This window comes from Balaenoptera physalus (genome assembly GCF_965194825.1).
Source record: "Balaenoptera physalus genome assembly, chromosome: 2".
NCBI lineage: Eukaryota > Metazoa > Chordata > Mammalia > Artiodactyla > Balaenopteridae > Balaenoptera > Balaenoptera physalus.
In genome coordinates this window covers 11,967,042-11,980,085 of record NC_138883.1, presented here as the reverse complement: position 1 = coordinate 11,980,085, position 13,044 = coordinate 11,967,042, and the positions used below count along the sequence as shown (strand labels likewise).

At 55.7% G+C, this 13,044-nt stretch overlaps 1 protein-coding gene across 3 annotated transcripts in view; it reads left to right on the top strand.

The window, feature by feature from the left end:
- Positions 1–13,044, top strand: part of RIN3 (Ras and Rab interactor 3) — a 120,837-nt gene that overhangs the window by 88,338 nt on the left and 19,455 nt on the right. For all 3 annotated transcript variants that reach the window (XM_082451231.1, XM_082451230.1, XM_082451229.1), the window contains exons 6-7: positions 7,414–8,985; positions 10,930–11,238. In XM_082451231.1, coding sequence (XP_082307357.1) covers positions 7,414–8,985; positions 10,930–11,238 — 1,881 coding nt within the window. The remainder of the gene's footprint in view (positions 1–7,413; positions 8,986–10,929; positions 11,239–13,044) is intronic.

Sequence of the window (13,044 nt, the reverse complement as noted above, 5' to 3'; positions counted from 1 at the left end):
CTGGGCCTCAGGAAATGGAGCCCCTGGATTGCCCCCCACTGACCGCCTGTGCAGATGGACGGCTCCTCAGGCTGACCCCAAGCTGGATCCTGAGTCCCAGCTCCCATGGGACCACCTGCACCCCTGCCCCAGGTGCTGAGCCCCTGTAGCAGGGAGATTCTCCCTCTTTTCAGAGTGGCACCTTTAACAGCTGTCAGGAGGTCTGATGCACAGCCTTGCCGGGTCTGAGGGAGCTGGGTCTGGTCAGGACCCACACAGGCTGGCCTGGTGGCGGGGCGGGGCCCGGGAGAAGCTGGACCAAACGCCAGGGGACTTCTCAGCGATGGCCAGGAACCTGGGTGCCAGCAGCTGCCACAGCCCTGGTCCCCAACCCCGCCCTCGTCAGAAGGAAAAGCAGCGTGAACGTGATCATGAGCTAGAGTGTGCCCCCACTCCCTTGGCCTGCCCCTGCCCAACCACCTGATTCAGCACACCCGCCCTGCCCCTTACCCTTCTGACCTTTTGAGGGATGACGAGGGGAGAGTAAAAGACAAGAGCGTTTCTGATCCCAGCCCTTCCACATAATAGTAAGAAGAGCTCATGTTTACTGGGCCCTTTCCATGTGACGGGCTTCGCTGAGCCAGTGCCAACCTCTGACATGGCGTCACCATGCTAACCCTCAGGGAGCCCAAGCTCACCGAGTCTGGAGCTGCCAGGAAGCCAAGCCAGCCGCCTCTGCGGGCCCCCAATCCTAGGCAGAGGTCAGGTCTCGTTATGAACAAAGCAGCTAATAAGTCCTTATCAAGACTAAACCACACAGGGAATATAGCCAATATTTTATAGTAACTTTAAATGGAGTATCATCTATTAAAATTTTGAATCACTGTATTGTGCATCTGAAACTAACATAATATTGTAAGTCAACTATACCTCGATTTTTTAATTAAAAAGTCTAAACCGTGCCCAGGAACCTGCACCACACGTGACTGAGCACGGCAGTACATTTTCACCAGTGCTGGTTGAGTGGAGGAGAGGGTGATGGAGAGGGCAGGCCCAGGGTGTACAGGAAGTTAGAGGCAGACCTGGGATCAGAGGCGATACCCCCTGGTTCCCAGGCCAGCCACTGTTCACCACCCAGAGAGGCCTCTAGACAACAAAGCAAGAGATGCCACAGGCAGCTCGTGGTCAAAGGCCAGGAAGTAGGAGGAGTCCAGGCCCTTCGGATGTCTGCATTTAATGAACACTGACCTCTTTATCTGCATTGATTCATCAGATCTTCAAACAACCCTGTAAAGCAGGTTCTGTTATTGTGATCCCCACTTTATGGCAGAAGAAGCAGACACGAGGGGTTGAGTGACATGTCCAGTGTCACAGGGTCCATGGAGGGCTGGGCGGCTGGGCTCCAGCCCTCACCCACTAGCTTGTGCTGCCCCTTAACTCCTTATCCAGGCTCTGCTAGGGCTGGTTGACCCAGTTTGTAAACTTCAGGGCCAGTTTTCAGTCGATACTGGGAATAAACACTGAACTTGGGCCCCAGATGTTATAGCTGTTGGGCTCTTACCCTTCCAGAAGCTTCATGTGGGACAGGTGAGAGTCTTGTAACTCATACAGTCCAAGTGACACCCCTCCTAAGGTCTAAAATGGCACAGGTGACGCTCTCATTGCCGCGCCCTTGGCACTATCTTGTGCAATCCTTGCATTCCCCATTTTAAAGATAGAAAGTCAGTTCTTAGCACAGCTGAGAAACTTGTCCAAGATGCTCCAGGCAGGCAAGAGCAAAGCTGGGGTGTGTGCCAGGGTCTTCTGACTCCCAGCTCAGCCCCTCCACTGCCCCTCAGCTGCACCTCATGACCTTCTCAGTGTTTTTTGCAACGAGCAGTCAGCTGCCAGTTTTGAGGCCCAGTTGGGAGGGCAAGTGAGAGGCATGAGCTCCATCCGGAGAGGCTTGCCTCTGAGAGGAGCGTCGGTTAGCAGCCTCACTGTGGGTAAGTTGAGGCAGGCATCCCTAAGACCCACTGCCCCAGGGACCCGCAGTTTCCTCTTACCTGGGGGGGCGGGGGCGGGGCTGCCCCTGAGCCCTAGGAACAGCTGTATGAAAGACAAGCTGCTCCTCTGGGGAGAAGCACATTCCTTTCTGGAATAGACAAGCCCTTCTATCCTGGGTGAGCTTCACCTCGGGCACGTTGAGGAAGTGAGAGGGGAGGTGCCCTCTGGGAAGCAGACGGTAGTTCAGATTGTATGTCAGCATTCACTTCCTTGGGAAGGGCATTTAAATGAAATCTGAGTGCCTTGAAGCTTAGGAATCAGGGTTCTTTTTTTCTTTTTTTAATTTTTTGGCCATGCCACGTGGCATGTGGGATCTTAGTTCCCCAACCAAGGATCGAACCCGCGCCCCCTGCATTGGAAGCACAGAGTCTTAACCACTGGACTGCCAGGGAAATCCCAAGAACTGGAGGGTTCTGATCAGGCCTGGTGTCCCCAAGGGCTGAAGGTCCGAAGCGAGGTTCACCAGAATAGGTTTTCCCTGGAGCCGAGGAAGGGTTAACTTTTCAGTCCATCCCCAGAATGGATGGAGACCCAGAGCTGAAAGGGCACGTCCTGTCAGAGGCCAGAGGCCCTGGCTCTGGGATGTGCAGACCTCCCTGACCTTCACCTGCAGTTGTGATAATAAACATGCAAAGAACAGCACTTGCCAAGGGCCCGGACACACCAGGCATTGTGCCCAGCGCATCGCACGTCGTTCTAGGCAAGGCATTCCTGTGGCAGAGAAGTGAAACCCACTCAAACGAGCTTAGATAAAAGGGGATTTAGTGAAAGGATGCCGGGGAATCTCTGTGATAGGAGCAGAAGGTCAGCCGGGCTTTGCAGGCAGCAGACGCTTATCTCTGCACACAGCTCAGCCTCTCCTTAACCCCTGGTTCCCGCTCCCGACCCTCCACCGGCCAGGCTCTGACTCCCGACCCACATCCCCACCTGATGATCTCATAGTTGGAATAAGTTTATGAGGCATATGTGTTTTCTATCACTAGTGTCAGCAGTGGTTCTTTTTCTGGCACTCTGCTCACTTTTTACAAAATGAACAGAATGTCATAAATATCCAAATCATTGCACAAGCCCTGCTGTTCAGACAGGGATGATGTTGCTGAAACGGGGCTATTGACCTACAGGCTCAGCACCACATGATCGCCCAGAATGCTTGCTCGTGAGCTGATGTAAGAAAGTCTGAGTTTGGCCTTGGAAAAGCCAACGTTCAAAAGGTCTATGTAGGTATAAGCTTGGGCCCACAAAACTAACATAGGGAGCGGTTCAGCTCTAAACTGCGTGCAGTTGATTCTAAGTGCAAAAGGAATCTAGAGAAAGCAGTGATAGATAGGGGTTAGATTTGCAGAGGTTCTCAGACATATTTGCAGTATGTATATGTTTAATATTTTTAAAATATGTTTAGAAAAAGCAAATGTTCTATAGTGCTTCCAAGTTGGCCCATAACTTGCTTTTTCCTTTACATTATATAATGAGAATTTTCCTACTTATTAAAAATCCATTGAAAACTCCAGATTGAACGGCTGTCCAACAGCCTGTCTTTAGGGTTCCACAAAAACATTCACCCACTGATCTCACCAGACTTTCTAGCTGTTTCCACGGCATCTGGAATACTTGGCTTCATTTACTCATCCCCTCTTTGTTCTGCCGGTAGCCCTGGGCTCCTCAAGTGTGAAACATTTGTCACCTTTGCCTTCAGGATCTACAGCCCAGTACCTGGCCTGGCCCGGGACCTCTGAGGACTGTAGGAGTGGACGCCTGGCGCAAGGCATCCCCAGCTGAGACACAGGAGGCCACAGGGCCAGCAAAGCATCTGCCTCAGTCCGAGGGCAGCACAGAGGCAGTGAGGGCACAGGCCCTTAGGGGAACCACGACCACTGAGCTGAGCTTGGCCCAGTGCCGGTGGGTACAGATGCCCACAGCCGGGCCAGCCACTAGGCCTGCATGACAGCGTTCCGCTTCTCCCCTGGCCTTGGCATTGTGTAGGCTGCAGAGAAGGTTACCTACTTCCTTGTTTTTAAGCATAAAGACCTACACTGCCGCTGAGTTCCCTAATAGGCCCTCAGAGCCCAGGGTGCAGCTCCTCAGGTCCCAGCTTCCCCACCCCTCAGAGCGGCATTCGCTTTGCGGCCTCTGCCCTGCGAGGTACAGCCACTAGGCCTATCTTAGGGGCAGGGGAGCGGTTCCTAATCACCTAGGCCCCAGGCCCATTTCCCTGAACCCCACTGTCTGTTCCACTCTTGTAGGAATACAAATCTGAGCGGTGGAAAATGTCTTCTTTTTTTCTGTGCATGATGGACCCCCTGCTATCCTGAGGCGGGCAGTCCAGCGGGTGGTCCATCACTTATGGAGTTCTTTGCCCTCCTTTTTGCCTCCCTCTTCTCATTTTCTCACTTCTTCTCTTCTTGTCTTTAGACCTCTTCCCATGGTTCAGGATGAAACCAGAGAAGTACAGTCCTAGGGTTGGTCTCTCCCTGCAGTGTGCACCAGGACTGGGGAGCCCAGGGGAGTGTAGGCGAGGCCTGAATGTGTCAGGAAGGCTCCACCAAACAGGTGACATTTGACCTGAGTGTTGGAGGATGAGTAGGAGTTTGCCAGGTGGAGAGGGTGGGAAAAGCATTCCAAGCAGAGGGAACAACATTAGCCAAGACCTGAAGGTGTGGCAGCCCGTGGCGTGTTCGGGAAGAAGTGAGCAGCAGAGAGAGTGGGGTGGAGATTCAGTAGGCGGCGCTGGAAAGGTGTACGGGGCCAGATCCCACAGGCCTTGAATGCCAGGCTAAAGGTTTGGAAGCGATTCTGGGCAAATAGCAATCAAGGGCCCACCATACGTCCAGCATAGAGCCACAAGGAGTAGAATGGATTGGGGGCGGGGTGGGGGGCATGGAGGCAGCCTATGGCCACGATCTAGGTGAGCGGTAATGGGAGCGTCCGAGCATGGGTGGGCAGTTCTCTTGATTGTCTACCCCATAACTTGCACCTTCTCCCAAAGGGAGGGTCTTATGAGAACTTGGAGGTGAGCCTCGGGGACCTCAGCTCACCTATGGGGCTGCAGTCCAGTCACCTTAGACTGGCCCCCTGCTGCTCCTTGCTAGGAAGCCTTCCAAGGAGACCATGCGAAGTACCCGGGAGAATGGACCGGTCATGGAGGGGTCATAGCTGCCCAAGAAACTGAAGCACAGGGCCCAGGTGGCCCTCAGGAACAACCCGCCTGGATCTAGGGAGAGTCTGGAGACGCACCCTCCCCCTCCGGGCTCTCCACGTCCTCAGGTGGTGGCTGGCATGGGCACAGAGCCTGGCGTGTCAGAAAGTCACACGAAAATTTGTCATCTTTGACGCTGTGGGGACAGCCGGCCATAGCACTTCCAGGCTTGGGAGTCTCTGCCCAGGACGGGGCTGAACCACGAGTCCCGCTCTGCTCCCCTGTGGATGCACACGGCTCTCTTTCAGTCAGTTTCTCGGCAGCCCCACCGTCCTGGGATTACACCTTGCTCACCTTGACTGGGTTTCTGACCCCTTTGGCCAGCAAGATGGCAAACACCCACAACCCCGAGAGTGCCCATCCCCTAGGGCGGGCACGCACACGTGCACACACGTGCACGGCTGCCCTTGGCCATCTTGCAGCATCTCCTTTCTTTCGATGTCAAGAGCCTGTTGTGTTCTTACCACACGCCCCGTTCTGGGGTGTTCACCACCCCACTACTCACTCACGCCAGGAGAGCAACCAGGATGGGAAGTGTCGCAAGTTCCTATGAAGGGCAGCCGCGTAACACGGCGGCCCAGCACACGGCTTTATTTATTTATTTATTTATTTATTATTTTTTAACATCTTTATTGGAGTATAATTGCTTTACAATGGTGTGTTAGTTTCTGCTGTGTAACAAAGTGAATCAGCTATACATATACATGTATCCCCATATCCCCTCCCTCTTGCATCTCCCTCCCACCCTCCCTATCCCACCCCTCTAGGTGGTCACAAAGCACCGAGCTGATCTCCCTGTGCTATGCGGCTGCTTCCCACTAGCTATCTATTTTACATTTGGTAGTGTATATATGTCCATGCCACTCTCAGCTTTAGAGCTAGTGTGAGCTAGTTCAAATTCCAGCTCCTTCACTCACCCACCCACCCAGTGACCGTTCATCTCCCTGGCTTTCTCATCTTCATCTGCCATACGGGGACAACGTGAGGACTTACACCAGAGGCCTGTGGTCAGGGATCGGTGAGATGGTCCCTGTAGAGCAAGGAATCCACACAGCCAGAACGCAATGCACGTTTGTTCCTGGTATTGTCTTTGATGCTGTTTTTGGTAGTTTTCTTACTGATGACTCCCTCCCAGAGGTAAAGAGCCCTGGGTGAGAGGCTGGAGGCCTGGCCCAATCATTAACAAGGAATTTGCACTATCGATCTCTAAAATGAACACGTGGAACAAGACCTGGGTTCCATACTCCTCCAAAAGGAGCTGCTTGAGTGAGCTTGCGGTGACCTGCCAGCCAAGTGACCTTGTTCTCAAAACGTGCTCCTGTGGCCTTTTGGGAGCATCCCGAGCTTTTGTCAGATTCTCCATAGAGCCTGGTACCGAGAGGTCAAGAACTCTGAGCTAGTCAAGCCCCAGCGCCCTTTCAGCTTGGACGTCCCATGCCCATTACCCAGAACGAGCCTGGAGCTGACCATCAGTGCAGGCCTGCTTTGGTGGCCACAGCTAAGGGCTAAGTCAAGAGCAAGGCATGTGCTGGGACTTAATTCAGCAGTGCAGGAGCTCCAGCTCTCTGAGCTGGGGGCACAGGGCAGCTTCCTGTTTTAACACTGAGATTGGCCAGAGGCAGAATCATTTTGCAGCGGACAGGCATTCCCCCACTTGGATGGTCAGGTCTGAGCTCGCTGGCTACAATCCACAGTTCGTTCTTCCCGCTGTGACAACTGCAGTGGCCCAAACAGGCCCAAAGCAACTTCTCTGTCAGGACCCCATTCTAGGGATGACTAGATGGAGGCCTAGAAAGGGCCGGTGTCCTGCCCCAGAGCACCCAGCCGGTCAGCATTGGGACCGGGGTTCTGTCCCCTCCATCCCCATACGTACCTGCACCCCGGGGCATGGGTGCCCCCCCCCGGTGGGGTCTCACACGCCAGGGCACAGGACTGAAGCTGAGCCTGTCACCAGCGCCGTCCAGGCCCCAGCCCGGCACCGCAGGGGAGGATGGCGTGGGGCTTCCCCTCTCAAGGCAGGAAGTAGTGGGAGAGGTTTAAAACAGTCCAAGAGGGGAAACCAACCCTCGGAGCGGTGAAGCAAGCACTGCACGGCCTTCCCTCGCCCTGCCCCCCGCGCAGCCCACAGACACCGCCCCGGCCAGGCTGGGGCCCGGCTTCAGGACTGACCGCCTCTCCCTCCCTCATCTCGACAGGCTTCTGGGACTCCTCGCTGAACCCCCGGCGAGGAGGTGGGAGCCCAGTGGAGGGCCCGAGAGACCCAGCCCCGGGAGCGCCCCCCGCCTCCATTCTCAGGTCATCTGCCCATTACGAAAACTGCTCGTGTGAAATCGAGCTGTCCTTAGGAAACGGCCGCCTGTGGTTTGTGAATCCAATCTTCATCGAGGACTGCGGCAGCTCCCTGCCGGCTGACCAGCCACCCCCAGGAAGCTGCCCCTTGCGCCTGTCGCCTCCCACCTCCGACGCTACCTCACCCACCTCCAGGTGGGCCCCTCGCCGCCCAGCACCCCCTCCCCCGCCGCTCCCTCTCCATCCCCCCGGCTCCAGCCGGCCTCCTCCCCCTGCCCCCCCTCTGGCCTGCCGTCTGCCCAGTTCTCCCTCGGCGGCTGCTACCCCGCATCTGCATCCGGAGGCCCTTCCTCCCTCACCCCCAGCGTCTGCCCCCCGCCTGGCACCCCACACCCCAAGCCCCCCGGAGCTTCCAAGCCAGCCACCCATGACAGCCTGTGAGAGGCTCCCACGTCCCCTCGCAGGCCTGGGCCCCCTCAGGGAGGACGAGGTGAAGCCGGGGGCAGCCCCCAGCCCCTTGCAGGCCCCCGTCCCTCCAGTGCCCACGAAGAAGAGCCTCCCCGCCGCCCCTCCCAGACGCCGCATCGCGGAGAAGGTCTCCCTGGAGGACCAGAGTGCAGGGAAGGCGGACAGGGGGGCGGCAGCAGAGGGGGACCCGGCGGGTCTTTCCAGGGCATCCCCGCTCCGCCTGCCTCCCGAGGGGACCTCAGACAGCCCTGGGGACAGGCCTCAGAGAACCACAGAGCAAGGCCAGGAAGCAGTGGCCAAAGCCGGCAATCTGGGCAGCCTGCCAGAGCCTCCGAGGAAGATTCGACAACCCCCAGTCCCACCTCCCAGGAAGAAACGGCTCTCCCGGCAGCTGGCCTCGGTCCTCCCAATTCCCCTGGAGACTGCCGAGCTTTCCACGGACGGGGAGGCCCCCGAGAACCCCACACCTGGTCCACCTGGAGAAGGCCAAGGTCCTGCCCCCACAGCTGGCACTCAGAGCCCGCGTGCCCGGGCCGGGGCCCGGCCCCAGAGCACCCCGGAGTTCAAGGGCTCCCTGGCCTCCCTCTCAGACAGCTTGGGAGTGCCCTCCTCGGCCACAGACCAGGACTCCTACTCGACCAGCAGCACGGAGGAGGAGCTGGAGCAGTTCAGCAGCCCCGGCATGAAGAAGAAGTCGTCGATGATCCTGGGCAAGGCCCGCCACCGCCTGAGCTTCGTGAGCTTCACCAGCGTCTTCAGTGCCTTCCTCTCCAACAACCGCAAGCTGTACAAGAAGGTGGTGGAGCTGGCCCAGGACAAGGCCTCGTACTTCGGCAACCTGGTGCAGGACTACAAAGTGTACAGCCTGGAGATGATGGCGCACCAGACCTCCAGTATGGAGATGCTGCAGGAGATCCGCACCGTGATGACGCAGCTCAAGAGCTACCTGCTGCAGAGCACCGAGCTCAAGGCCCTGGTGGACCCCGCCCTGCACTCCGAGGAGGAGCTAGGTCGGTGCCCATCCTGGGCAGGGGCTGGGAGCGGGTGGGAGCCAGGGATAATCCCAGATGATCCTCCCTTTCCGTGAACTGACCCCTCTGCTGTTCTGTCTCTTCCTTCTGAGTTCGGCCCCTGGGCCCAGTTAGATGGCAGAATCTCAACCACCTGAGAGCTGGGCGGGACCCCCCACCCTCAGGATGCTCCTGGTTTCGTTAGGGAGACAAGTCACCAGGAGCGATTAGCGGCACAAAAAAAAAAAAGCACTAACATGCATAGCTGCTGAGGGTCAGAGTCAGTCCCTGCAGGAGACCTGGTGGCTGCAGAGATGTAGGGACCCTAGAGGGCATGGACCATCTTATTCTGTAGATGAGGAAAAAGGCCCGGGAAAGGGAATGGACTTGGCCAAGGTTACACGGGAGCCAGGGGCGGTGGGGAAGCTGACCGCAGGTCCCTGCCTCCGGGTCAGCACGCCTCTAGCTGCAGAGGCTCTGAGGGCCTGGAAGGATAGATGGGAGTGGGGTGACGGAGGCAAGGGCAGCCGTGTGCTGTCCTGTTGAAGAGGCTGGAAAAGCAAAGGGGAAGAGGGAGGCATCAGGATGAGGACCAAGACAGCCAGGACCAGCCCCAGCCCCAGACGTGGGCCAACCCTAGGCGTGCGTGGCGGGGAAGGGTTATCTTGGCCTCTACTGAGACTCGCCGTGGGGACATGGGCCCCTCCCTCACCTCCCAGGGATAGAGCAGCTCAGGTGTCTTCCCTACAGGGACAGGACTTGGGACCTCCCCTACTGGGCCAATAGCTGAGACCCTGGGGATCGGGTGGAGCCAAAAAAGACTTTCCAAGAATATTTCCCTACTGTCAACCAACGCTGAACATTGCCTTGGTGTCAAGTTGACATGGGTTCAAATCCTTGTTTTTAGACCCCAACTAGCTGTGTGACCTGCACCAGCAGAGCCTGAGTTGGTCCATCTGTAGAGTGGGGATTATGGCATGTATGTTGCACAGTTGCTGTGAGATCAGAGATGCCTAATTCTCATTCCACTAGCCCATCAGGACGCCTCTGGGATAAGATGACATTTGAACAATGAAGGAATAAGCCATGTGGATAGCCATGTGCATTTCTCCAGGCAAAGGGAATGGCAAGTGCAAAGGCCCCGAGGTAGGAGCAAGCCTGGCCGGTTGGCAGAACAGCAAGAAGGCCAAGGTAGCTGGAGCAGTATGAGCACAGGGAGCAAACAAGGTGATGAGTGAGAGAGGTCACAGGGGCAGGTCACAGAGGGCGCTTGTGGGCCACGGGAAAGACTTCAGCTTCTATTGTGCATGAGATGGGAGCCATTACAGGGTTCTGAGCACAGGAATGTCATGATCAAACATGGTATAACAAGATTATGCTGGTTGCTGTGTTGAGAATGGACTAAAAGAAACCAGGGCAAGAGGCTATTAACATAACTCAGGTAAGAGATGATGACAGCCTAGGTGAAGGTGGTAGCCGTGGAAATGGTAAGAAGTCAGGTTCTGGCTATACTGTATTCTTGAGACTAGATTCAAATGGATCTGGTAATTGAAAGAGACACATCAAGAGTAACTCTACCAAACATTTATCGGGCACCCAGGCCCTCCAGGTACAGCTGCACAGGTTGTATACTGCACAACTCCCATGTGCATAGTGCTCTCTGAGGTGGTGTACTAGTAAGCAGCCCTGTGAGATTTAATCTGTGCCAGGCCCTGTGAAAAGCATTAGATACCATGTGTGGCTCCTGTGCCCTTGGCAGTGTGGCTTTCTGTTGAATGTACTACACTGTCTCACCTGTCAGAACTGTGGGCTGTACCTGCCGGGGCTGTGAGTATGTCCTTCCAGGGACATGGGATGGGGATAGCCACACTGCCGGGCAACAAGACGTGGGGGCAGGATCCCTGCAGCTGGTTTCCTCACCCTCCTGCTCTCGCCCACCTGCAGAAGCCATTGTGGAGTCTGCCTTGTACAAGTGTGTCCTGAAGCCCCTGAAGGAAGCCATCAACTCATGCCTGCGTGAGATCCACAGCAAGGACGGCTCGCTGCAGCAGCTCAAGGAGAACCAGCTGGTGATCCTAGCCACCACGACCACCGACCTGGGCGTGACCACCAGCGTGCCGGAGGTGCCCATCATGGAGAAGATCCTGCAGAAGTTCGCCAGCATGCACAAGGCCTACTCGCCCGAGAAGAAGATCTCCACCCTGCTCAAGACCTGTAAGCTCATCTACGACTCCATGGCCCTCGGCAACCCAGGTAGGTGGGCAACCGGGAGGGACCCGGGCTGGGGGCGCTCTCCGGATCCCTGGAGCAGCGATATCGTATGAGGCTGTGACCCCTTCCCCTCAACAACTCCAGAGCCCTTGGAAAGCACTGGAGAAGCCTTCCCAGATTCAGAAGTCTGTTGGGGCAGGAGCAGCCACGGTGGGTTCCCTGGGGGCCGGGAGGAGAGCCATGGTTGGCTGCCACACTGGAAGCAGCCAAGGAAGCCAGCCCATACTGTGCCTTTGTATGAATTAGGAAAAGGTGCTACGTTCGTTTCCTAGGGCTGCCGTAACAAAGTTCCACAAACTGGTGACAACAGAAATTTATTGTCTCACAGTTCTGGAGGCTGGCAGTTTCAGATCAAGGTGTCAGCAGGGCCCTACTCCCTCTAAAGGCTGTAAGGAAGGAGGTGTTCCAGGCCTCTCTTCTAGCTTCTGGGAGTTCCTTGGCTTGTGGCAGCATCACTCCAGTCTTTGCATGGTGTGCTCTCTGTGTACGTGTCTGTGTCCAAACTTCCCCTTTTTATAAGGATGTCAGTCATATTGGATTAGGGGCCCACCCTACAACAGTATGACCTCATCTTAGCTAATTATATCGGCAAAGACCTAATGTCCCAATAAGGTCACATTTCGAGGTACTGAGGGCTAGGACTTCAACATATGAATTTTGGAAGGACACAATTCAACCCGTAATGGCCACATAAATCAGTTACAGAAGTCAGTGGGGCAGTTACACTGATCTGGTCAGGTGTGCCTGAGCTTGGCTGGGCTGATTCGAGGGTCTGTGGTCAGAGGGGGTCGTTTGGAGGCTGGCTGGGCTAGGATGGCCTTGCTTATGTGTTGGGTGGTTGATCGGCTATTGACTGGTCTGGGATGGGGGTGACTGGGCCACGTGTTTCTCATTCTCCAGCAGGTTAGCCCAAGCTTGTACCCATGGTGGTAGTTTGGGTCCAAGTGGGCAAGCACAGCCTCCAAGGCCTCTCGGTATGGACTTGAACTGGCACAACGCCAGTCTGACACATTTCACTGACTCGTTTAGTCACAAGACTAGCCCAGATTTAAGGGGTGAGGAACCAGACTTCCCTTCTTGATGAGAAGAGCTGCAAAGGCACATAGCAAGGGGTGCAGATGTAGGGAAGGGAATCATTAGGACCATTTATAATCAGTTTACCCCAGCGCTCCTCCAGGCAGACAAGCTCAGGCATCACTGCACCGTGGTGCACACCTTACTGGACAGAATGCTGGCTGGATTTCATCCCCTGACTACCGCTTCAGCTGGATGTCTCTGTGCAGTAAGCAACCTGTGTAACTGTACATGACAGCCATGGTAATGGAGAGTGGAAGGATTGTTACCTCTGTAGCCATACAGACTTAGGTTCAAATTCCTGATCTGTCACTTACTACCTGTGTGACCTTGAGTGATTTACTTAACCCCATAAGACCCAGTTTCCTCATCTGAGGAAGCTGTTTTACAAAGAGGCAAAACTAAGACCCCTAATGGTTCAGAAGCCACGCTTGGTCACTTGTGAATATTGGAAACAGCATATGTAAAATGTCAACCTCAATGCATGGTGCCTAGCAGGCTCGACCAGTGGTGGCTGTTTTAGGGGAGGGATTCTCCATCGGCCTTGGAGAAGGGCAGGCGAGTGTGGCCACAGGCCAACAGAAAACATTTGTTAGTGTGTGATTGGGGGATGGTGCAAGGTCCCCTCACCCTAGAAAAACTTCCTCACAGGCCTGGAACAGGCCACAGTTCCAGGTTGGAGTCACTCTTTTGGATTAAACTGACTTGGGTCCA